The 26711-nt window shown below is 38.2% G+C and overlaps 2 protein-coding genes across 2 annotated transcripts in view; one reads left to right on the top strand and one right to left on the bottom strand.

Moving 5' to 3' along the window:
* METTL9 (methyltransferase like 9) overlaps positions 1-26466 on the top strand; it is a 48336-nt gene extending 21870 nt beyond the window's left edge. The window contains 5 exon segments of the mRNA XM_028512912.2: positions 1370-1579; positions 4990-5114; positions 5117-5153; positions 14926-14932; positions 25358-26466. Coding sequence (XP_028368713.1) covers positions 1370-1579; positions 4990-5114; positions 5117-5153; positions 14926-14932; positions 25358-25603 — 625 coding nt within the window. The 3' untranslated portion in view covers positions 25604-26466.
* IGSF6 (immunoglobulin superfamily member 6) lies at positions 14493-23461 on the bottom strand. Its single transcript, XM_028512925.2, has 6 exons — positions 23346-23461; positions 19413-19772; positions 17063-17169; positions 16415-16462; positions 15997-16077; positions 14493-14828 (listed from the first exon to the last, which is right to left on the bottom strand). The coding sequence occupies exons 1-6, from the start codon at positions 23410-23412 to the stop codon at positions 14772-14774; spliced, it is 720 nt and encodes a 239-aa protein (XP_028368726.1). The 5' UTR covers positions 23413-23461; the 3' UTR covers positions 14493-14771.
* Positions 26467-26711: the final 245 nt, after the last annotated feature.

Below are 26711 nucleotides of genomic sequence, written 5' to 3'. Positions count from 1 at the left end.
AAAGCCACTGAAAACAGCTTGGGTAGACCTGAAAATTGTGTGGGTTGGGCATCAGGGAATCACCAGGGTTGGGCAAATAGTATGAGCCAGGTTAATGGAGTCTCAGATGTGGCACCCATCTGCCACCTTTCTGAGGGGAGAGCTCAGAAAAAGAAAAACAGACTCTGTCAGCACTCTGTCTGGGAGAACGTTTCCCCAAACTCTGATCCTGATGCAGCATGATTCAGTTCCTCCTTGTATTTCTAGTGCTTTTCAGTCTTCTGTCTCAGTCCTGGAGCTCAGAGCTAGTGAGTCTGAGTAAGTCTGTGTGCAGGCCCTTTAAGAGGAACTGCCCAGGACTCCAAAAGTTTCTGTCTTCTGCAGCCTCAGTCCTTGTCCAGACGTCATGGCAACTTCTCTTGCCAGCAGTGGAACCCTGGGCTGGGGGGCCTGGTGTGGGGCTGGGACCCCTCACTTTTGAGATATTTCTCCCAATTTTTATCTGCCACACTTGGGTGTGGGACCAGTTCATTCTGTGTCTCTGTCCCTCCTACCAGTGTTGAAGTGGTTGCTTCTTTAATTCTGTGGTTGTAGGACTCCCATTTAGCGTGATTTCTGGTGGTTCTGAATGATGATTGTTCTGTAGTTTAGGTGTGATTTTCATGTCGTTATGCGAAGAGGCAAGCCTTGTTTACCTACGCCTCCATCTTGACCAGAAGATATTGTTTGAGTGTTTTTAGGATCTTTAGAAATAATAAGACCTAGCCAATTGTATAACAAATACATTGATATGAGTATGAATCTACTTTCTTAATGCAAATGAGCTTATATCACAAGGACCACTCTTTTCTTTCTTAAAACTCTATTATACTAAAACTTTTTTCTCTTACCCATTGTTTAGTTTTGTAAAGGCTTTTGCCCCCATATTTGGTTTTTCTGCTTAGTGTTATTGGCTAGTGTTGTGGCCGATTCTGTTGGTCTGTCATCTGATAAATATATTCTATGTTACTCTTTCCATCTTTCCTTCCTATTTTGAGATAAATTCTTCACATTCACCTTTTCTCGTTTATTTATCTTCCCTCCCCTCTCATTCTTTTCCTCTTTCATCTTTTATTCCTGTTTTTGTTCTACTTCTTTTGGGGTATTACTTGCAACTTCAAAGACAAATAATGCTATCTGGAGGTATTTCCTTGTTTTATTAACTTTGCTTTTTAGTCATATAAGTCATATAAAATATTACATGTATTTTAATCACATAATCATGTAAACTAAACATTTTGTAAGTTCAAAAAGCTGTTGGTGCTGAGTCACCAAAGTCACCCTGTATATGTATATGAGCTGTGCTTATCTCATATTGACTCATCCATTTGTGTCCTCTTTTTTTGCTCAGGTTGCTAGGAAGAGGCTCAATGTTTGTGTTTTCACCAGATCAGTTTCAGAAACTGCTTAAAATTAATCCAGACTGGAAGACCCATAGACTTCTTGATTTGGGTGCTGGAGATGGAGAAGTCACAAAAATCATGAGCCCTCATTTTGAAGAAATTTATGCCACTGAGCTGTCTGAAACTATGATATGGCAGCTTCAGAAGAAGAAATACAGGTATAATTTTTAGACATGGTTTGGTGTATATTTTTTGGTTTTAGATGTATTTCTTTTTGAGAGCGTATTATTTAAAGGATATGAATCAGAAACACTTTTCTGTGGTTAGAAACTAAAAAAGAGAAAACTTTCCATATTATAGATAAGTGGGAATTGAGAGAGATCATCTTTCCTTGGCAGTATTTTTCTGGACTGTTGGGAGGAAAAGAGCAGATAGGAGACAACTTGGTAAGAGGAGATCAGACATAGGGACTTGTTATAGGAGAATTATGTCTGTATGATGTTGAACTAAGTGATATGTAAGATCCCTCTTCACTCCAGCAATCTGTCTCTGATAAAATCCTGGTGGGTCTGTATGGTAATACTTGAAACATATTCCTTCAATTAGAAATTAATTCACCATTTCAAATCATGGAATGCTTGACTTTTGTTATAATAGAGGCTTAAGTTATGCTGAATTCCTAATCTGAATCTCCCCCACTTTGAAAAACATCTGTGTTTTGAAAGTAGGTATGGGAAGGAAAGTGTTCTTGAGCAGACCTCATGATATTTTTAGAATTTTGTAGGTTATCTCTACTGTATCTGCTCAGCATTATCAAAGACTTGTTTACCAGAGATCCTTTTACTGTCTGTTTTTCCCCATCTATTGTAACATGCACCATGTACTACATTCTGATTGCTATAACTAAACAGGAGTGAAGAAGTTATAAAATTGGCTAATAGAGACTCTTGATAGCTCATATACAATCTCCCCCTTTCTATGGATAAAACATTGTAAAGCACTAGAAATGTTCTTTGAGAAAAGAGAGGGTGAGGGGAGAGAGGGAGAGATTGAGGGTTAAGAGTGGTGTGGTAACTATGCTCTTCATGGGACTTCTGGCCAAGATGGAGGCGTGGGTAGACACATTGTCTGCTTGCACAACCAAAAGAGGGACGACAACAAATTTAAAAACAAAAAAAAAAACAACCAGAACTGACAGAAAATCGAATTGTATGGAAGTCCGACAACCAAGGAGTTAAAGAAGAAACATTCATCCAGACTGGTAGGAGGGGCAGAGGTGGGCAGCCAAGTGGAAAGGACTTGTAGCAAGGCAGCAGTTGGCAGACCCCTTGAGGTGGCGGATTGAGGACTCGGTGTTCCCATAGTCACGTGCAGATAAACTGGGAGGAAGAACTGGGGAGCAAGATAGACCATGCAACCTGGAGTTCAAGTGTGGGGAAATAAAACCTCAACCCTCTGATTGAAAACACCAGCGGGGGTTGAGGCAACAGCAGGGAAACTCTCAGCCTCACAGGAGAGTTCATTGGAGAGACCCACAGGGTCCTAGAATGTACACATGCCCACCCACCCGGGAATCAGCACCAGAAGGACCCAATTTGATTGTGGGTAGCAGGGTAAGTGACTGAAAACTGGCAGAGAGCAGAGCAAGTGGTATTGTTCCTTCTCAAACCCCTCCCCCACATATAATGTCACATCGCAGTGACTTGGGTTGCCCTGCCTTGGTGAACTCCTAAGGCTCCGCCCCTTGCTATCTAACAGGTGTGCCAGGACAAAAAAAATGGTCCAAATGAAGGAACAGATCAAAGCTTCAGAAAAAATACAACTAAGCAGCAAAGAGATAGGCAGCCTATCGGATATACAGTTCAAAACACTGGTAATCAGGATGCTCACAGAATTGATTGATTTTGTTCGCAAATTAGATGAAAAAATGAAGGCTATGCTAAGTGAAATAAAGGAAAATGTACAGGGAACCAACAGTGATGGGAAGGAAACTGGGACTCAAATCAACAGTGTGGATCAGAAGGAAGAAATAAACATTCAATCAGAAAAGAATGAAGAAACAAGAATTCAAAAAAATGAGGAGAGGCTTAGGAACCTCCAGGACATCTTGAAATGTTCCAACATCCAAATCATAGGGTACCCGAAGGAGAAGAGGAAGAGGAAGAAATTGAAAACTTACTTGAACAAATAATAAAGGAGTACTTCCCCAATCTGGCAAAGAAAACAGACTTCCAGGAAGTCCAGGAAGCTCAGAGAGTCCCAAAGAAGTTGGACCCAAGGAGGAGCACACATCATAATTACATTAGCCAAGATTAAAATGAAGGAGAGAATCTTAAAAGCAGCAAGAGAAAAGGAGACAGTTACCTCCAAAGGAGTTCCCATCAGTCTGTCAGCTGATTTCTCAAAAGAGACCTTATAGGCAAGAAGGGGCTGGAAAGAAGTATTCAAGTCATGAAAGACAAGGACCTACATCCAAGATTACTCTCTCCAGCAAAACTATCATTCAGAATGGAAGGGCAGATAAAGTGCTTCCCAGATAAGGTCAAGTTAAAGGAGTTCATCATCACCAAGCCCTTATTATATTAAAGGTTAAAGGGACTTATCTAAGAAAAGGAAGATAAAAATATGAACAGTAAAATGACAACAGACTCACAATTACTAATAACCTAACCAAAAACAAAAACAAACTAAGCAAACAACTAGAACAGGAACAGAATCACAGAAATGGAGATCACATGGAGGGTTGTGGGTGGAGGGAGAGGGGGAAAATGTACAGAGTAGATGGTAGGTAGAAGATAGACAGGGGGATGTTAATATTATAGGAAATGTAGAAGCCAAAGAACTTACATATATGACCCATGGACATGAACTAAAGGGGGGGAATGCGGGTGGGAGCGGGTGCACAGCATGGAAGGGAATAGGAGGGAAAATGGGACAACTATAATAACATAATCAATAAAACATTTAAAAATTTAAAAATATTAGCAAGTAAAAAAAACTATGCTCTTCATGAACTTACAGTTTTAATGGAATGTTCTATGCTTTTTCTTCTATAAATTGTGCAGATATGAAGATCCCAGAGTATGAAATAATCTCTCTCTCGGGAACACATATGCTCAAAAGGCTATAGGTTATAAATGGAAATTATCTGTATTATGCCTAGCCATTCTTAAAAATAAGAGGGACCCTAGGAGTAGAAAACATAAATATCTATTTTATGATTAAATACCAGTGAATGTAGAAAGTATGACTCTTCATTCATTAACTGATGTTCAAGCATTTGATACTCTAGTTTTATAATAATTTTTATCACCATGTCATCATACTTATAAAATACATGATTAGCTCTTATAAAGAAAATTTTTTGATTTGAGATTTGGAAATAGGTGAAATGCTAAATTTAAAGACATATGGTAGCTATTTTTCTCTTGCCTGGCCCTTTTATTTCTGGAAATATAGATTATAAATGAAGATTTTAATGTACTTTGATTTAGAAGACAAAGTTAAGAGACTTACAGGCATCTGAGTTTTTCTTTTTGTTGTTTGTTTGTTTGTTTTGCATCTCAGTTATTTTAAAGATGATTTTAAGGGAGTTTTGTATCAATCCAGTTCCCTCTGATATTTCCAGAGTGCTCGGTATAATGAATGGCAGAATACAGGGTTTCCAGTATGATGTCATCAGCTGCTTGAATTTGCTGGACGCCTGTGATCAGCCCCTGACTTTGTTGAAGGATATCAGAAGTGTCTTGGAGCCACTAGGGGCAGGGTCATCCTGGCCCTGGTCTTACCCTTATCATCCCTATGTGGAAAAATGGTGAGTGTGATCAGTAGCCTCTTCTTCACCGACGGTGTTTATTGCTACTTGTGATTCTGTTTCTTAGAATAGCCTGGAATTTTAAAGAATACAGTTTACCCATGGAAAATACCTACTTGATGAATGTTCATCTCAGTGTGGGTTTTAGGGAACTCTGGAAGGACTAGAGTTCCCTAAAACCCACACTGGTAATAATTAGTGCTCAGTGGGGTCTGCCCACTCCAAATGAAAAGCCTAACATGGGCCCATCTTTAGTGCTTTTAAATGGAGCTTGCACCATTATTTATTAATTTATAGCTGGGTCAGAAGTAAATGATGCTTTTTAATCTACCTATATTATACTTGCTGAATGTCATAGCTGTTTTGTATTTTACATCTTTTGTCCCAGACTCTCACAATGATAAATGCTGTTATCTATTTTGCCCTTTTGTGTTCCAGCATGTATCATTTCTTTGTGTTAACATTTGGTTTTGTGATTGTGTGGACTTGCTCTTCAGCAATGTTGAATGAAGAATATAGTAGAAGAAATGGTTTGATTTCTTATTCATATTTATTTACTTAGGCTTCTGGCAGTATCACATTGACTCATAGTTTTAGCTGATATGCTTTTCATTTCAGGTCATTTTGAAAGTTATGACTTTAAACCTTTTTTTTGCATTTTTGTAAGTTAATGTACTATAATATAAAATTATTAATTATATAAGTAGTACATGTTAATATTTTAAAATCTTTAGTTTTTTAAAGTTTTACTGCCTAGCTCAGCCTGAGGTTCAGAAACTGTAAGTGCTGCCCTAGTTGGGTGGCTCAGTCCGTTGGAGTGTTGTTTTGTACACTGTAAGGTTGTAGATTCCATCCCTGGTTATGGCATGTACAGGAAGCAACTGATTAATGTTAGTCTCTCACATCAATGTTTTTCTCTCTGTGTGTCTTAAATAATTTTTTACCTTGGGTGGTGTAGGTCAGTGGATTGAGTGCTGGCCTGCAAACCAAAGGGTCGCCGCTTCGATTCCCAGTCTATGGCAAATGCTTGGGTTGTAGGCTAGGTCCCCAGTAGGGGGTTTGCATTCTCTTCTCTCTTTCTCTTTCCCTTCCCCTCTTTCTAAAATTAAATAAAGAAAATCTTGAAAAAAAAATCTGTTTTTAAAAACCTCTAGGAGCTTGCAGACATTTAAAAAAATTTTTTTAATCCTCACTGAAGATATAGTTTTAAATTGATTTGTAGAATTTTAGAGAGGGGGAGGAAAGGAAAAAAGAGCTGTGTGGTGGGGGGAGAGAGAGAGAGAGAAAGACAGAGACATCATCGTGAGAGAGAAACATTTATTCCTTGCCTTCCATACGTGACTGGATGAGGGATCAAACCTGTAACCTAGGTATGTGCCCTGACCAGGAATGGAGCCCACAGCCTTTTGGCATACAGGATGAGGCTCCAACCAACTGAACCACCCTGTCAGGGCAGCTTGCAGGCATTTTTAAGAAATCCATGAATATTTTATAAGCATTGTGGTCAGTGACTATCTGTGAAAATCTGTACCCTAAGGAATAAATGTTTATGTTTGCTTATGGCCATGGATTTGTGTTTCCACTTACTTGCTCCTTCACTTCTTCTTGTCTTTATTTTTTCCCCCTCAGGTTTTAGTGTCTTGATATTTAATGCTTGTTTTAACATTTACCAAATGGTTTTAGGTATCTGTTGATGATAGTCAAATGGGGATTTCTTTGGACATAGGAGAGTGGGAAAGAGTATAGACAGATATTCCCTATCTCATGTCTATTTTTACATTCTTGTTGAATTGTTTGTCATGGTAAAGAAGAACACTGCTTTAGGGTGAGTCCCTGTATATCATATATGTGTTTGTACAGTGGAAAACCCAGTAAGTGTCCTTCTTGATAATTCAGTGACCTGATCTTATTTCAGTGCTATTCTGGTATAATCAAGCCTTAGCTCTGTCTTTCTGCATTGGGGTCATGAGTCATCAGGTTGTAAGGTCCTGGTTTCCTGTGCCTTGTTGGGTAACCACATGGTAGAACTTTAATGCAACTTCCTGGCATAGTAGGAGGTGGAAAAGCAGGGGAAGAAACATAGTTTGACCATGATTTTTATATCCTTGTGTTTCTGACACTAAAAATTGAGGAGGTCACTTTGGACAACAGGGCGGTTTCCAGTAAGGATTGAAAACAAGCTCCTTAATGGCGGGTACACAGAGTTGTCTGCTGAGTCCAAGGAGTCTGCAGTGACACAGCACACCTGAGACAAGCAGCTTTGTTGCTGTGGGTTACCTGGAATGACCTATAAATTTTGTGCACTGCTCCTTGGTGCTCTATTATGGTTTTCTTTCTTTCTCTAAGTCACTGATTAGACCCTGATGGTTTCCAGGTGACACTGTGAGGAGTAGGATGTCCAAGGTGATCTTGCTGTGTGAATTCGTGAGTACTAGGCTGTTCTAAGGATAGCTGAATGTACTTTGCACACTTGGCTTAATTTATTTTTAACAAAAAGCAATTGTAGATTAAATGAGTCTTTCTGTAATTTTTTTCATTTGTCTTGAGTTCGAGCTACAATGATTTGTTACTTAGGTTAAATGCAAAATGTGCCTAATTTCAGTTTACTTGGTTTACTAACCCAGTTTTGGTTAGGAATTATAAATCCACTGAGAATTTCTAAAGCATCAAAAAAAATAAAAATTATGTAATCAAGAAAAGGAGAATTATATTGCAAACTGAAATTTAGTGATGCATAATTTTTTACAATTGTAAATTTTCATAAAAAGGTAATTCCGTGATAAAAAAGAGTTCCAGCAGTTTGTAAAGGGTATATAATGAATAGCTTTTCATCCTTTCCAGTTCCACAGTCTTGTTCAGGTTTATTGACTATTCCTCAAAGATAGTCTATGCATATATAAGCATATGTATACATGGAAAAAATGGATTATATAATTAAAGCTCATCATACATTCTTTGTTGCCACTTAAACATATCTAGGAGACTATTTCTTACCAACATATACAAGGCCTGTCCAGAAGGAATCCACCCATGTAATATGACAAATAGAGACATTTATTGAACAAAATACAAGAAACATTGTACATAGGACAATGATACCTCAGTCCCCTTCAGCATAGGCACCTTTGGACCTCACACAGTTCTCCCAATCACCATCAGCTGCTCCGTCATGTTTTCTTGAATCTCATTGATGGTCTGAAATCTCTTCCCTTTCAAAGGTGATTTTAGTTTGGGGAAAAGCCAGAAGTCACAGAGTGCCTTCTGGGCTGTAGGGGGACTGAATCACCTGGGTGATTTGATGTTTCACCAAAAAACTCTGCACAAGATGTAATGCATAAATGGATGTGTTGTTGTGATGAAACTGCCAGTCACCAGTTGCCAATAGCTTCGGCCTTCTGATCATCCGAATAGGTTCTTCTGCAGAGGAACACTCAATCTTAACACCAAAATTTGATGCAGATTGTTGCTCATCTTTGCTCTGTCATTTTGAATGCAACTACCACACAGTACACATGCTCACTCAGTGACATCTAACCACACCCTCCACTAACTAGTACAGTGCAGTTGTTGTTAATACATGCACATTCTAGTCCACTCTCCTTGGCAGCCAGGTTACATCCATGTCATGCAAACTGTTCTCGTTATATTACAGTGGCTGGACTTTTTCCAGATGGACCTCATATGTGTCTATGTCATTCTTGGACTTGTAAGCAGTGGTATGCTGGAGCTGGTTTTACTGGCTCCTGAGCGCTGGTTGGTATACTGGCAGGCCCTGGATGTAAATGTGGCCATTACTGCAGTTGACTGTGGTGCAAGTGCCCATACCATAGAAAACTGGTACACCACCACAGGTTGCTAGACATTTACCACCCCGCACACCACGGGGTGTGTCATAACCCCTTTAAGAAGCCCCTTTCAGACACTAGCAGTTTGCTTTATAAATAGTAGAGACGTGAGCATTCTTTTTAAAAAAATTTATTTATTTATTTATTTATTTATTAATTTTTAGAGAAAGGGGGTGGGGGAAGAAGGAGAGTGAGAGGAAGGAAAAGGGAATTGGCTGCTGAATACTCTATGCACAGAATAGTTTCATTTGTTTAAAAAGTATTTACTGAGTACCTACATGCTGGGGATACAGTGACAAAAAACACACATATAGTTAACCGTCATGGAGCTTACACTCTAGTGAAGAAGACAGACATTAAACAAATGGCATGTCATTGGTGATAAGTGTTGTGTAGGAAATAAACAACAAAAGTGTGAAACGGGCTTTTGAAATTGGGGGTTAGGTTTGAGTGCTGTAATCTTAAAGGGCATGCTTAGGGAGGGACCTCACTGAGAGGGTGTGACAAAGACCTGGAGTAAGCAAGGTAAAAGTTGTCTGGAGGATTCAGTTATAGGGCTGGAACTGCTAGCCTGTGATCCTAACACCATTTACTGAATCATCCTTTCCTCCATGCTTTGAAGTGCCACCTTTATCATAGACTAAAGTCCTGTTTGTGGTTCTGTGCTGTTTAGATTGATCTTTCATGTGTCAGTACCAAATGACTTTACTTACTGCAGTTCATCATGTGTTTTGATATTGTAGCACTCCTTGCCTTCTTCAGTCAGTGCCTGTTCAGACTGTTCTTGGCTCATTTATTAACAGATCAACTTTACCATTAGCTTATTTGGGTTCCCCTTATATTAAATTTATATCTTAATTTAGAGATTATTGAGCCTCCCTAGTCAATAATAGAATCTATCTTCCAACTGGGTCAGTTCTTTGTGTTCTTTAGTAACATGAAATTTTCTTCACAAAGGTCCAGCATAATTTTTGTTAGATTTATTCTCATGGGGTGTGTGGTGTGTGTGTGTGTGTGTGTGTGAGATAATTAAATAGAAAATTTCTCTTCTATCATATTTTTTTATTTTTATTTTTCCCCAGCTTTATCGAGGTATAATTGACAAGTAAAATTGTGTATATTTAGGGTACACAGCATAATGATTTTAGTATATGTATGCATTTTGTAAATGATTATCACTATCAAGTTAATTAACATATTACCTCATGTAGTTACCTTAGGAAATTTCATGTATACTATACAGTATCATTAAGTGTAGTCAACCTGCTATACATTAGATCTATAGAACTTACTCATCTCAAACTGGATGTTAGACTGGCATCTCCCCATTTCCTCCCTACCCAAGCCCCTGACAACTGTTATTCTTTTGTGTGGTTCTAGGAGTTTGGCTTGTTTAGATTCCATGTACAAGTGGGATCCTATGGTATTTGTATACTTCACTGAGCATAATGTCCTCCAGGTTTGTTCATGTTGTCACCAAGTGGGTCCTCCACTGTGTTATAGAATGAATACTATACATACACAAGCAGTTGATTTTTTACTTCTGTCTTACTGAATTATTTTAATGTTTCCAATTTTTTTTTATTGATTTTCTTGTGTTTAGATATGGTTTTGCTACTTTTCATTTTCAGACATTTTCTTTTGGTCTAGAATTGATAATTAATTCTAGAAAATGCTCATTAAAAACAGTGGATGTTTTTGTCTTGATTTTGACTTTAATGAAATGTTTCTATTTTAAATATGATGCTATCTTTTGGCTTGACGTTGCTGTTGTTTATCTTGAGATACATATTTTTTTAATCCTGTTTTCTTAAGAGCTTAAAAAATTAGGAGCCACTATTGAATATTTCACTTGTTGTTTTCAATATCTATACTGGTTTTTTTTTCCTTTGACTTATTAAATTAATAACACTTTTCTAGTATATATCCGCCTTTGCAGTTCTGGGCTTAGATGGAATAGTCTTGTAATGCATCACTAGATTGTTTTTACAAAAATTCTAAATTAAATTATTAGCATTAATATTGATAAATGATAGTTGGTCTGTATCTGGTCTTTCATTTAGTTGGAAGATACAATTTGTGCCATTTTTTCAATGTCAATGTTCTGCTGGCTTTGTAAAAACTAATTTGGAAGTTTTTTCTCTTATGCTCTGGAACAGTTTAAAAGACATGTTGTGGTTATCTCATCTTTGAAAGTTTAGTAGATTTCTCCTGTGATAACAGTGAGGCTGATACCAGTGAGGCCTGTGCTTTTGAAAGGTAGCCTTTGGCAACTTTCTCACTTTCTTCCAGGCTCATTGTTCTAGCTAAATTAGACACAGTAAATCTAAAAGCTCCTGTCAATCTAAATATAAGCAAGTCTCTGGCAGGATTGTTTCCTGGCAAGATCTTGGTCTTTGTAGGGCAACCTGTACTAGAAATGTAGATCAGCCCTTACTAACCTGGGCCTCTCATTAAGCTTAGTGTTTCATCTGTAAAACTGGGGCTAATACGTATTGTAAAGTATGTCATGAGGATTAAATAATTTCATGTGTAGGGTAGAGCCCTGCTGTGTCTGTCTCAGCACTGGTATTTGACACATCAGATTTATTTCATCCCATCTTCTTTTGTTACTTCATTTTTATTTGTGGCTTTATTGGTCATATCTGTTCTCAGTTCTTCAGTTTGAAATATTTGTTAATGTCCTTTAGATATGCCTGTGAAGCTCCTTTAACAATAAAAATAATAATTTGATGCCTTCTTTCCGCTTTTTAATTTCAGCTTCAAGTTTGCATTTTCCATTGGTTTATGTGACTTGATTCCAAAGAGACTTAACTATATGCCAGTTAGTCAGAGGTTCAGATTCTCTCAAGTCTTTTATAGCAGAGAGAAAGAAATGGCTTACTCTGAAAATCCTGTTACCATCTATTGGTATGTGGTTTAAGTGGTCATGGAAGGATTTGTAGACACTAGAACCATGTCTCTGTTTCCCTCTTTTAGTTCTTTTAGTAATATTCTGTTTTCATTATCATGGCAAACTCAAATCTAAACAGAAAGCTATAGCAGCGAATCTTTTCCAGCAAAATCTTTTCCAGCGAAAATTCTGAATACTCAGATAGTAGGAACATTAATATTGTTAGGAATTCAATAAATAGTCCTTATGGATAGGGGTGTGAGGGCTGGTGGCTAGGGAGTGAATGTGCTTCATATCTCAGTTGAAGTGTTGAAAAAATATTTTTATATAGAAACATTTTTAGTTGCATTCATATAATGGCATTTGAGAGCCTACTATGTACCAGACAGTGCTGGGCAGTGGAAATACAAAGATATAAATGAAAAATGTGCTTCTGGCCTTAAAATACTTACAGAATAGTACAGAAGGTAAATGTAAACAGACAATGGCAGGATAGTTGGATGATAAATATGACCAAGTACTATGGGTTTAAGAAAGACCCATTAACCCCTGGGGGAATAACTAAAGGTTTCACATGATAGGTGACTCTCAGGCTGTTCTGTTTCTGTGAGGCCTTTTACGAGGCAGAGGGAACAGTATATGCAGAAGCATGAGAGAGTAGACAGGGTGGAGTTGGGAAGGACACATTCAGCAGGACCCAAGGATAGTATCCAGAGGCCTTTGAGTAATAGTATTGTGTTCAATAAATATCGTTGGCTAGAAGGATGAATAAAAGAATGGACATTATGCACACATCAGGCACTCATATATGATTTGAGGGAGAATAACTACTTTCTTTGGGAGTGTGTATTCCAAATTTCTGCTGAAAAATCTTTAAAATGTAGTCCTTGTTTATAGTGGGTAAGGCTTATTCTCAATGAAATATCAATACTTGTTTATCTAAGGGATTTTGCCTGCCAGTTAGTTATGCAAAGAACAGTATATTTTCAGCACTGGAAGTACTAAAATATAATGCTTCTTAGAAATGAAAAGTAAGTGATCTAATTCAACATTTCTCTTCACCTGGATAGTGTTACTGCTTATTCTTTTGCCATCCTGTTTAGTAGTTCTTTTATTTCATCCAGGCTAGCAGTCTCAAAGTAAGGGTACACACCCCAGGGAGTACACAAGACAATTTATTTTGGGATATAGGAAGAAATATTAGCATTTCTAATTACAGTTGACTGTGTAACAATATGGGTTTGAACTGCATGGGTCCACTTATATGCAGATTTATTTTCAAGAATTGAAAATACACTGTAATATATTTTCTCTTAGAATTTCCTTAATATTTTCTTTTCTCAAGCTTACTTTATTGTAAGAATATAGTATATAATATATAACATACAAAATATGTGTTAATTGACTATCATAAGTAAGGCTTTTGGTCAAGAGTAGGCTATTAGTAGTTAAGTTTTGAGGAGTCAAAAGTTGTGTGTTTTGACTGCTTGGCAGAGAGAGGGAGTTGGTGCCCCTGACTCCTGCATTGTTCAGGTGTCAACTGTATATTCTTAGGCCAATTATTTAATTTCTATTTTGGTGTCTAACACGTATATACACATATACATGCGCACACATGTGTTATATTTATATACAACACATGTGTACACACACACACAAATAAAAAAAGGGGGGAGTTTACATGCTCCTCCCTTCTCTTTCCATTTTTTCCTGGCGTGTGTGACTAGACAGGTTGGAGATCACAGAATTTAATTCATCTGTGCAAAATGTTTTCTAAGGGACCTTCAAATATTTAAAAATTCTATCCGGGCTTTTTAAATAAGAATGTACCTCATTTAATGCCATTTTAAAAGAAACACTTTAATGAAGTAGAAATAATAGGTTGTAACTCATCTTTAGTAGTGAATGTGCACTTGTGAATATTTTAAATAGATTTTTTGTACTGAAATAACTTTCAAAGAACAAGCCATAGCATCTTTTCTTGGTGAGATGACAATGAGTTCCATAAACATTCTTCCTGGATCAGCCCTTTATCTGATACTTCCCTCCTAAGTTGGTTACAAATCACTATGGCAAAGACACTGTCAAGTATAGGATGTCACCCACTCCTTCCCTGGGGCTGTTGGGCATAATTCTGACATCTGGAGTCGGCTGTGGTGTATTTGTTCTGGGGTTTTCTCTGTTCAGCCTTCTGCTTTGGATTTTCTATATTTTAGCTACCATCTTCTTACTATGTTCTATTCTAGTCTCACTTTTTGTTGGCAGTGTAGTGTGAGTCATTTGTATACCCCAGCAGGAGACTGCACTGCACCATTGCCCATGGCAGTACTAAAGGAGATGATTTTTGCTCCAAGGTACTTTGCAAGATGATTTTTCTCTAGCTCAGGTTTTGACACTTTCTTCCCTCCCTCCCTCCCTCCCTTTCTCCCTTCCTCCCTCCCTCTCTCCCTCCTTCCTTTTCTTTCTCCCCCCTCCCTTCCATTTCTCTTCACCTGGATAGAGAAAGGATACTTCCACTCACAACTGAGGCATGTGGTGTGGCTTCAAATCAAGGTAATAGTCATCACACATCTCATATGTTGAATAAAACAAATAGAGGATGCATATTATAAAAACATAATTTTTTGAAAATGTTAGACTGCTTAGAATTCTTTTAGTGATTTAGGAGATTATTTACAGTTTGATTTCGTTTTAGAATTTTGGTAATTATCGTTAGTTGTAGTTTCCTTGTATTTCGGCATTCTTACTTGTAGCCAGTTGTCTTTTCCATTTATCTTTGATTATATTTTTAAGGCCCTGATGGGTGTATGTCCATTAACTTCTGGATTTTCAGGACTTAATTGAAAATTAAACCATTTCTATGGTTTTTCACAGTTGTCAAGTGCTCTTCTGTTTTCATAAGTGTTGTCTTTCTCCTGCAATAGTAAATATTTCAGTTTATGTAACCAGTGATGCCACGCTGAAAGCAACATACGAACTGCTGTACCATCTTGCATTCTGGGTGCTAAGTACTCACCCAGTAATCTTTTAGGTCTAGGTCAAGTTACCATTTTTCCTCTATTTAGAGTAAGATGTGGGAACTGAAAGTTAATTTTCTTGTTCAGATGCCTTTGTTAAGGGCCTGGCTTAGAACATGTTATAATTCTTCCAGGCCTATCACTAGGTCACTTACCTTTGCCTCTTTGCTGAAAAAGATGCCCCAGCCTCACTAAGAAGAATGTGAACAGGCATTTATAATTATTCAGAGTGGCATCTTAGGTAGTCAGACCACTTCTTTATGTATTTGTATATACGTTGAAGGATGAAACGACTGCTTAGATGATACTCTCTCCTGGATGAAAATTCTTTTTAAATGTTGATTTTAGAAACCACATCTCTTTCAGAAACAATACGTTTGCCGTTTTGGCTGCTGTTTAAGAAGAAAGTATCCTGAGTAGTACATAAGTTCATTATCTTGTATTATTTTAATTCAAATCTTAACGATCTGAATCCATGTTATGGAAACCAAGTATCTGTTCTACTAGCTCCAAAATCACATCCTGTTTGCAAAACCTGTTTACATAGGACTTTAAAGAGACACTGTTAGAAGATATTGTCAATGCATTCTTCCTACCACTCCAACCCCAAAGCCTGAAGAAATAGTCAACTTTTATTTTCATTAGCTATATCTTATCTTCTGTGAATTTATTTCTGCCCTATTAGCAACAAGTAATGTTTACTCTATAACTTGATCCACAAGTGTTTGCAACTTACATACAATGCTTACTCCTGCATACTATACAAAGCAGTCTTCAACCCACAAAAGCGGCCCTGTCTATACTGAAAGCATTGTCTGTGCCCAGTGTGCTTCTGAAAGAGTCCATGTCTCTGAGCTACCAGCCTGGTCTCTTTAATACTGTGTCAGATGTCTTTTGTGATGTATTTATCAAAACAGGTTATATATAAAGATTCATTGCATTTGTTCAAGTCCTCTTTTGAACTCTTCTACAGGAAACCATGATTATTGGTGGCTGTTGGCATCTTAGTTTTTTAGTCAAACATGCATTATGTCTACATGACATCTTTTTCATACTTTATACTTACAGGTTGTTGGCTCATTCCCACGTGTTTCTTATTATAAAGTTCTTGAGCAATTTCCTGAAAAATACGCCTAACACTCTTTTTCTGTAAATATAAATGAGAGAAAAAAAATGCCTCTGTCTTAGGACTAGAAGCGATAGATGTTGCATGTCACCAAGCTCCCTCTCCCCTCCTCCAGCGTACCTGCACCTACCTGTAACTGGTATTTTGAATATAGTAAGTAGAATTTATGGCTAAAAACTATCAAGTTTAAATCCCAGTTTAGCATTTGAGTTATCATTGAGTTTCTCAACAATAGGAAACAGTAGCTATTAGGGTTGAAAGTTACCATAATGCTCTCTGTTTCTTATACTGTTTCAGATTTGAAATAGTTACAACCAGCCACAATTCAAAGATATTTTACAAGCACTGGTATCTATACCTTTTGTGAATCTTCTGTTTCTTTGCTTCTTAGAGTGTTAGATTTTAACTGTCAAGAAGAAAAGGAAAGTCTTAAAAGACATTTTATGTACTCAAAACAATTGCGGCAGACATCTCCTACCATAAGATTGAAAGTTAATATTTAATGCTATACTGTAAGACTTAATAATTTTCATGCCACTTTTGAGATGCTTATAATAATAAAAAACTCAGACTGATATTGGTTGTTGGATTTATAGTAATCCTAATATACATACAAACCCTGCTTATAGCACATGAGCAGCCAGGAGATACTTTTAAAAGGCCTAACGTTTTTGAGAAAAGGTATTTTAGGGCGGCTTCTAATCCCTTTGTTCACCCCTGTTTTGCTCATTCTTAAACCTTTCTTCCCCCACCCCCAGCAGAAAGATAGCATATAAGATGGATGTAAAGAAGGGTTCCCTGTTCCCATATTACTGGATTTTAAAGAGAAGACATTATGTATTCTGGTCAGTAATAATTTGTGTGTTGAAAACATATGCTTTTTTCTATGACCTCTCCTGCAGGCATTGTTTCCTGCAGCTATGCAGGAAGATGTTAATTGGATGAGCTATTTCTGAGGCTCAAATGAGGAGAGGTAGGAATCCAGATGCAGGGGAATTTAACTTACTTTGGAGAGGATGATGAAGATCATCAGTACACCAGCAACATAGATGGAGAGCAGTGATAACAGAGCTATCAGGAGACCCTGTAGTTCCTTGCCTAGACCTTTCATTTCTTGTTAATTACAAAAACAGAGAAAGTCACAGTCACTATTGAAACTTATTACTGCAAGTATATATGTTTAAAGTTTAACTGAAACTATATTTTACAGGTGAAACATGCATGAACTTACTCTGCTTGACGATTCATAAAAATTTATTTTTGTCTTTTGATTCAAAAGACACTCAAGTATAACATATAGTTAAAGCCAGTTCAACAGTTTTTAAAATGTATTATACTAAAAATGTTGTTTTTACAGTTAAAGATTTTAAAAAATTCAATTTCCATAATGATAATAATTTTTATATAAAGCATTACTTAAAGTTAGGTAAACATTTTAAGATAGTTGTTCAAGGGTATTTGTGATTTCTTTTTTTAAATATTTTATTTATTTTTAGAGAGAGGGGGAGAGAGGCAGAGAAACATCAATGTGTGGTTGCCTCTTGTGCACCCCCAACTGGGTACCTGGCCCACAACTCAAGCATGTACTCTGATGGGGGGATCGATCCAGTGACCCTTTGGTTCATAGGACAGCACTCAATCTACTGAGCCACACTAGCCAGGGGTACTTTTATGATTTTTTTTGGTAGAAATAATGTACAGCATCACTAAGAGTATGTTTATGGAGTGAAGGAGATATTTCCCTGCATTTGTTAATGCTGACATTTATAACCTTGAGCCATTCAGTATATGTAGCTGAGTAGTGCATGACCTGAGAAGGCCATGTGCTGAGGATCTTAGTGCTCACTAGGCACTTGAAAGACAGGTGTTGTTCCATGTTTCCCTTCTCGCTAATAAAGTCTTGGAGGTAGAATTATTAAATCCATTTTCCCATTCTGATTTCTCCCTCCTTATAGGAAGTGTCCCGTGCTATATGTGGGGGTGGGTAACATGCTATGTCTTCAAGTACTTCATTATTTGAAGTACAAAATACAATTTGATTTGTAGTCTTCTGAATAACCTGAACTTTTAAACTAAATATCCCATAAATGCTTATTTTGTGAGCTCAGTTTATACAACAATACTTTTGTTCTGAAACTAACAGATCTGTAAAGCTTTAAAAAAATGTTTCAAGGGCTAAATTAGGAGTTCTACAGAAAATGCAGGAAATTTTTGTGTCTATATTGGTGATACTTTCATCTGTGCTCCTAAACAAAAATTTCTCTTAAAATGAGATTGCAGTTTTGGGACCTTTATCTTCTTCAAACACTTTTTTCTTTTGGCTAACATTTTTTTTTTTTTTATAGAAGACTAATGCAGTGAGCTATATGAATCTCCAAAGCGGTTGTGTTTTTGTTTTAATATCTGTAGCTAACATTTACCAAGTACTTGGTATAAGCCAGGCACCATGAAAAGTGCTTTATGTATATTAATTAATTTATGATTTATCTTACAGGAGAGAATCAAATAGGGTGAAATGGCAGTGGACTGTCAAAAGCCCCTGGGAACACTCCTAGTAATTGAAAGCGGGGATTCTAACACAGCAGAGCTCAGGCCCTCAAAGTCCTGTGTAAGTGAGTTCGCATTTCCATGATCTCAGTGCTCATCATATTGGAGTCCTTTTTAAGGGAAGAGATTAAAAAAAAAAGTCAAGGAGTTACTGTCCTCTCTTCCTTTCCCCAGAATTATGTGCAGCATTTTTCCTGAAATTTTAAAATTTAGTTTCTTAATATATAGGACTTAGGTTCAGTATCTTCACTTGAATGAAGAAATTGTCATGGTTTTAACAAATCTCAAGTAGCCATAGTCACTCCAGTCCCTTTCTCTTCTGTCCACCCAGAATGGTAGGGTCAGGTACACCGCTGTGGCTTCTGTTCAAATTTGTATTTATTCTCTGTAACACATATTTTTTCTGAGTCCAATTTATGATCACTTATGCACTCCTCCAGTGCTTTGTTCTAAATGTTGGAGTATCAGGCCAGTTCCTGAGAAAGCTGATGGTAACCATCACACATTTCCCTTTGGCCTCAGTATGTCACACCACCCACCATAATAGACAGAAAGGTCACCCTCACTAATAACATCTGGACTTGGGGAGAGAACATAATGCTCAACATACCCCCAACTTTGTGGAGGCTGGAGAGGGTGTCACAGTGGTTTTTTAATCAAACTGCATGTCAGCTTGTGCTAGGGTCATGGCCCTTCCCTGGCTAGAGTATTAACCAAGCAGAGTTCTGTCATAGTCTGTGTAAGTTGTGTAACACATTTAATTGACTGAGCAAATGCAGTGTACCACAGTACAGCCATGACCGACTAACCTGTCACCACCAGCACAGTCCCGGCTCCGGTTTGCTTGGCCCTCGGGTCCTGTGAACTGGAAAAAGCTATTCCACAGATGTAGATGGCACTGTCATTGGATGTCAACTTGTTGACTGTGAGGGAGACCTGGTTTTGTGCCAGGTCCTTCCTCACTGTAAATTTATCTGCCTCGCTTGTGCACCCATCCAAGCAGAGGGTCTCTGGCTGGTGAGCCCCATAGCGAAACCACAGGTTGCTGGGTTGCTTGTGGGGGCACTCCACTGTGGAGAAGGTGCAGAGCATGGTCACAGCCTTTTGAGTGTAGTCCACTTCGAGGACAGATGGTTGAGAGACAGAGATTGTACACTTGCCCGCAGCACCTGTGGGAGGAAGACAGCCTGTGCTTCTATCTTGCTAACATTTGTGGGCTCAGAACCTCCAAATTTCTTTTTCTAACCTTAACTCCCAGCTCAAACAAGACTACAAAATATAATAAGACATCGATGGTCCTCACTTTTCCTAACTCCCCATGTTTCTTGACCCTAACCTGCTGGTTCACAGTGATGTCTGGTTACGTGGGTACCTCAGAAAAGTTCCAGTGGGATCAGTCTTGGGACCAGAGGTGGCCACAGTTCCAGGTCAGAAGTTTAGAGTCCCCATGTTCACTCTCGGTGGACTGACAGGCTTTCCTGGGATCTTTCAGAGCCTGCGTCCTTATCTGTACCCCTGACCTCGCAGGACTCTTGTGTTCAGTGTGGTCCTGGGATCAAAGCCCTCATGCCAATGTTGCTTCTATGGCTGAGCCACCTGAGCAGTAGGCACTTGGGGGTTTTGCCTTGTGGGGGTTGGGATTGCTAGGAATTTATGGCAGTTCACAATTGTCCCTTTGTGAATCACTGTCCCTATGGGAAATAACTATAAAAGAAAGGTATGCACCTGGGGAAATGCCTCCTGAGTGGGCCATGTCTGGGCTAAGCAAACTGATTTCTCCTGCATCTTTATCACTGCTTTGTAGTCTTTGTAGCTTCTTCGATGAACAGTATCATGATAAACGGCACAGACTTGAGTTGGGATCCCAGCTCTGCCATCTCTATAGTCTGTGCCTCTCAGCTTCCTCATTAAATATAAGAATGGGGTAGTATTCTGCACCTTGTGGGGTCAGTGGGATGTTTGAAACCATTGATGTAGGAGGATTAACTTGTGTAACCCTACTAGTTCTGGGTTGTAGGAAGTACTGGGTTGGCCAAAAAGTTCATTACATTTTTTCCATACAATGGCTCTAGTAGTACTTAGTTGTCTCTAACTTCATTCCAAACAATTTGGTTAGATTCTGTGTGACAGCTGTCATGTCAGCGTGTACTTTAAAAACCTCATGAAAATTTGTGACTTTTTGTGCAGTCATTTTAATATTGAAGATAGAAGAAGATACACAACTTTTAGTGTGTAATGCTTTATTATTTCAAGAAAGGTAAAATGCAACTGAAATGCAGAAAAAAATTTGTGCAGTGTATGGATAAGATGCTGTGACTGATCAAATGTTTCAAAAGTGATTTGTGAAGTTTCTTGGTACTATTGACATTTTGTCCAAATAATTCTTTGATGTAGGACTGTCTTACACATTGGAAGATGTTCAGCAGCACCTCTGACCTCTACCCACTACAAGCCAATAGCAGGAGATAGCCAGTATACTCAAAATTTCCAAATTAATAAAGTTATTGGTGAAAATGAAAAATGTGTATTTTATTTTATGGGAAAAACACAATGGACTTTTTGGCCAACCCAATATTTAAGAACAGATAGAGAATTTCTGCTGCCTGTACCACTTTTCCTACTTCTACAGTGTTATATGCCCATTTCGAAGATAATTGTGGATGTCCCAGCAAGGTGTTAGCAGGGCTGGGACTGGACACCCAAGCCAGGGCCCTCTCCACCATGTCGTGCTGCTTTCCAAGTCACACACCTTGACCTTACCCTGGGCCTGTGAAGCTGGAATGCCACTCAGGTGTTTATGAATGGAAGTTCTGCCCTAATTTTTTTTTTTTTGCCAGTTTTTAGTTTGACTTCTACCTGGTTGTGTGTTTACAAATGGTCTTATTTGTGTGAGTCTGTAAATGAAATAGAAGAATTATCTAGCTGGCCTGATGCTTATGTTTCAGATGGGCTTTGTCACTTAACATTTTCTTACAGGTCTTGTGAGGCACATCTGTGCTCACCATATTTTAATTTTTATATTTGTACAACTCAAGATGAGCTGGAACTTTTTAGTGACTTGAGAAATATAAATCATGTGTGAGGGTTAGGTCACCTAGAGAAGACCAGCTGAGAGTACTGCTAAGCATCATAAATAGTCCCTCACGCTTCCTGCCCAGACTGCCACCTTAGAAGCCTAGACAAACACTTTATAGCGTGTAACGAATGATCGTTGTATCTTGGAAGTTTGAATTGGAATTGGGCCTGTCAAAACATAAGAATTAACCAACAATGTCTCAATTCCAAGTCCTCTGTCTGATGGAGTTCTTAAAAGAGAAGCTGGCTTTTAACACTTTCCTTGGAGAGCTAATGCCCCATGGTAAAAGAAATATTTGCAACTGTGGGGTTTTATGTCTCTGCCCGTTTCCCAGTTCTGCGAAATGAGTCTGCATGGGAGCAAACCAGTTGTAGGGTTTCCTATGAGAGCACAGACTTATGAGGAAGTGTCTGTTTCTTCCCCGCACCAGTTAGGCAACGTCTATCAAAAAAGAGAACTTTGGATAATATGTCACACCACAGCCTGCTCCTGTGAAGAATTTCTCTTTAAGAACTCTCATGTTCTGTAGGATTTTTTTAAAGCACAGAACCCTCTGAAAAGGTTGAAAGTTTATCTCCTTGGAGGAGGGGATTAAAAAAGGTTACTATTTTTAAAAACAAAACTAGAAAATACATGGAAAACTAATTTTTGACACTGAATAAAAGCCTTTTACAGACAATTTCAAACATGCAGAAGTAGTAGCAGGCTAGCTCAGTGAGCTCCCTGCCATTGCTGACTCCAGCCCCACTTTGCATCCTCCCCACTGGCTCAATCCTCCCCCCGGGCTCCTTCACTCCCATGGTGTTTTAGGGCAGATCCCAGACATTGCAGCAGCTTATCTTTCAGAGTACATCTTTAAAAGATCAGGATCCTTCTTTAAAATAACACTAGTTAAAAGTTTATAAAACTAATATGTATTTAATAGAAAAATACAGACTATTATTGAAAGTAGAAGTGAGAAATCACTCAGTTCTTTCACCCAAAATATCCACTGTTAAAATTTATGTATTTCACAGATGAAAAAATTAAGAGGTTTTGCTGCCTTCTCTGTTCTACAACCCAAATTTTGTGGGCAAATCTGAAATCAGTAGATTCATTAGAACTGTGATGAAATCATTAGAACTGTGAGGTGGGAAACACTTTCTTTTTCATGGATGAAAAACAGATGTAGGGAGAATTTAAAAATGGATTTATTATAGGATGGTTATTTTCTGGAAAGAAGCCATGACAACTTTTTTCCCAGATAATTACTGTCTAATTTACAGAAATTCGGCTTTTCAGAAGCATTGTTCTCTGAAAGTACTCAAGTATTGTTCAGTGCCTCTGTGTGCTGAGTAAGTTTGGGAACTCATCGTATGGAAAGTAAATTGTTGATGACTAGCACATGGGATTTTAGGAATATTTCAACCCTTTGGTGAGGTGCTATCTCTATGAAGCAGCATAATAGCAAAAGGAATTTTTCAGTGTTAACATGAAACTTTCTCAGCTATTCTTTCATCACCTATTTTCCTAGGGGAAAAGGAAACTTACCACTTTAGACAATTTCCATAATGTTTACATTTAAAAATTAATCTGTAGGGGCTTAAAATATAAATGCGTTAGGCAAAAACTAGCAGTTGATTTAAATAAAATGGAAGAGAGAAAGAGAGAAAAAAAAGAACCTTACCGACATAAAACAGAATCAGACTGATTTCCAGACTGAGAATGATCTTGACCGCGCTCACAGCCTCCATTTCTGTGTGTGTGTGTGGTGAGGAGTATGCATTTAAAGAGAGTTGGCTTTTTTTTTTTCCTCTTTTTAGAAAGGAAGAACTGAAGAGAGGAACTCTTATTAAGGAACCATGATCAGAAACTTTTTGAAATTGTGTAAATATTGTTTGTAACCCAGTTTCACCATTTAAAGTTGAGATTTTAGCCTATAGCATATTTCTAAATGTTCATATGATAATTTTTCCTTGGATTTTACAAATCCTCACAGACATTAGAAGGTTTGAGTGAGATTGTGATTTGTGCATATTCCCAGAAAGGAGTGTTGTTTGACATATAATTGATCCTTTAAAATTTCCAGAGCTGTCACCTCTGGTCCTGGGGCACCTACTGTGTGTGCTCAGTGCTGGGCCAGTAACTACTGAGAATGGAGAAGCAAAAGGAAGTGTCTTCATTTAGAGACAACGGGAAGATTAGTGAAGAATAATTGTATTGTAGCACAATGAAAAATAAGCTGTGTGCCATTAAGTAGTTGTGCCTGGTTTTGTGTGACCCCTTTTTGATGTTCTGTGAAACAGATGTATGGAATCTCTGTCATCTTATACCTTCCCCAGACCCCGTGCCACCCACTCTTGGAAGTTCTTCGTAAGCAGCAGAAAATGACTCTACTGAGTTAAGCAAAGGGGAACTTATGGAAAGGATTTGGGATAGGTGGTTACAGAGTCACTGGGAGTACTGGAGGGTCATATGTGGGGGCCGCAGCCAAGAAAAATGCCCCATATCACTCCATCAGACTTATCTGAAGCTGACAATACCACACCGAACACCAGATGTCCTGGTGTGGACCAGACTTTTTTAGTACTGCCCAGTGCTGGCCCAGCCAAGGCTCACTGCCACTGCTCCACCCCCAGAGAAGGAGCTTCAGGTCCCACTCCTGGGTCACTAGCTCTTCATCCCAGGGCTAGATGAGTGTGTCATCTCAGGCCAGATGTCTAGTGCCTTAGTGACAACAAAGGCTGGGGAAAGCTGCTTGCTTCCCAGGCTTTGCCTGCCACCAAGACTCTGGGACAAGATTCAGGTGCTGGGCCACTGAAAAGAATGAAAATCTTTCCACTATAATGTTTGTACTCTTGGCACCTGTCAGTTATATATTTTCTCATTTACACAAAGTAATTCCCAATCTGAATTTAGTAATATTTTTAGTATATGTGTGTTTATTTTATATCACCATAGTAAAGGTACCCTGTATTTATATGTACCGTTATCTGTGTGTATCTCTTTTTATAGTCAATACTTGGTGTGGATGTGAACTTGAAGACCTTATCATCCCCCTTCTCCCTCACCCACCTCCCCCACATTTGATGCTCATAGATGTGGAAATGACTGACATTGACTCCAGTCACTATTCTAAGACATGCTGGGGTGATTCATTCATTTTAGTGTTCTTCCTCTCTATGATCCTGGAGCTTAATGTTTATGAAATTGTTTTGGTAAGTTAGGAAGTGGATCAGCTTCTCTTGAAAAACACACTGATTATCTATTTTTATAAATTAAAGTCCTGCATTAACCTAGTTTTATTTTCAACCTCACAAACCTCTATAGTTAATAATGTTGCATAAGTTTATTACATTACTGTCTTTTTAGCACTTACCCAAAACCCTTTTTCAAATATCATGTGTTACTCCTTGCTTCAGTATTCTAGTATTTAATGAGCAGTTTTCCAAACCATTAGGGTGAAATCTGAAACTCTGCCAGAGAAGGTAATAGTACATACAGGCTTTGGGTCCAGATAAACCTGATATTACCTTTCTGCTCTGACACTCATTAGCCTTGTAAGCTTGGGCTCCTTTAGCCCTTTGAAGCCTGTACCTTTTCTCTGTCTACCTACCTCAGGGGTACCTGGCAGGTGAGTCATAAAAGCACACAGTGCTCGGCACAGAATCTTCCCTTCTTCCCTCTTTAAATAACTAGTATGTTCAAGAATTTAACTTAATGTTTTTATTTGTTTTAGTAGGTGGCAAGTGGGAGAAACCATCAGAAATTTTGGAAATCAAGGGACAGAACTGGGAAGAACAAGTGAATAGTCTGCCTGAAGTTTTCAGGAAAGCGGGTTTTGTTATTGAAGCTTTCACCAGACTGCCGTACCTGTGTGAAGGGGACATGTATAATGACTACTATGTTCTGGATGACGCTGTCTTTGTGCTCAAACCAGTGTAAACCTGTGGAGGCCACAGTCTGCAGAGTCTTCCTGGAAAGGGTCTGCGTTCTCCATTACATGAAGGGCGGACCTCTGGGGACTGTCGTTCTAAATATCATGTAGGAATTTAAAAAGCCAAAATACTAATTATTTCTTTGTAGTGTGTAAAATGAATGTTTTTTAAAAAACAAAAACCCAACTCTGAGGACTTTTATCAGTTCTTAATAATGCAGGTCTCACTCCAATTACGGAAGCTATTTTTTATACTTAATCGTAGCGGGGGACACCCCCCCATGTCCAAGCAATAGCCATGATTCCAAATGGAAACAATAGGTATGGATTGTTTTTTTAATAAAATGAAACTGGCAATAAAGGCATTCATTCAGCTGCAAATACAGTTTATAAGGTATAGCCACTGGTACTCTTTCATGTTTAGACATTCTTTCTGTCATTATTCAAGAAAATGTTTTTAATCATGCTAATAAACTTTTTTGGAAATGACTTTGGTATGAGGTTTGAGTTCATGTAAGGCTGTCCCCTAACACCACTTACTGCTTTGATTTCAGGGTTCCCCACATAGTAGTACTGTGTGAAAAATGCAATTGACTTGAACATGCGATGAAGAAAGGCTTCACATGAGAGGGCTGGGGGTTGTTACAAATTGTGAACACCAAGGCAGTCTAGACCAACCCTCAAAAGAATAACCTCATTCAGGTATAGTACTTCAGGGACTACCCACTCCCTAGTTTATGTTGCTTTGGGAAATGCAAAACACTGGGTTCTGACTTTGCAATAGCTAACATCCTACACTCAGAACTTTGTTGTTCTGGACAGTCTCAGGTTCTCAGAGTTGAAACATGTGGTTGTGTCTACCGAAAAAAAATGCAACCTGAAGATGTTTTCTTTCAACTTTTTACTCTATATTTGTATACCTCTTTCCCAGAGTTTGGTTCTTCCTGAAATCCTTGACTGAATTTATTATTTGCCAAGAGAATGGATTGATGGAGACGGTGTCAGACTTGTGCATTCTAGAATCTGTGAATGCTTCCAATCATTTATCCAGAAATGTGGCAGTATAGGAACTCATTAGCTGATCAATAACCATTGTGGATATTCCAAAGAGTAGAG

This window comes from Phyllostomus discolor, chromosome 3, assembly GCF_004126475.2.
Source record: "Phyllostomus discolor isolate MPI-MPIP mPhyDis1 chromosome 3, mPhyDis1.pri.v3, whole genome shotgun sequence".
In the NCBI taxonomy this organism is placed as follows: Eukaryota; Metazoa; Chordata; class Mammalia; order Chiroptera; family Phyllostomidae; genus Phyllostomus; species Phyllostomus discolor.
The sequence above is the reverse complement of the archived record's forward strand: the minus strand, read 5'-3'. Positions and strand labels throughout refer to the sequence as shown.

What these genes read in the sequence shown, in the direction of transcription:
- IGSF6 (XM_028512925.2), bottom strand. Translation starts at nt 23,412, where the DNA reads ATGGAGGCTGTGAGCGCGGTCAAGATCATTCTCAGTCTGGAAATCAGT. An exon ending in TCTTCATCATCCTCTCCAAA is followed by an intron (nt 16,463 to 17,062) that starts GTAAGTTAAATT and finishes TCTTCTTGACAG; the next exon opens with TTAAAATCTAACACTCTAAG. An exon ending in AAACAGAAGATTCACAAAAG is followed by an intron (nt 16,078 to 16,414) that starts GTATAGATACCA and finishes TTATATTTACAG; the next exon opens with AAAAAGAGTGTTAGGCGTAT.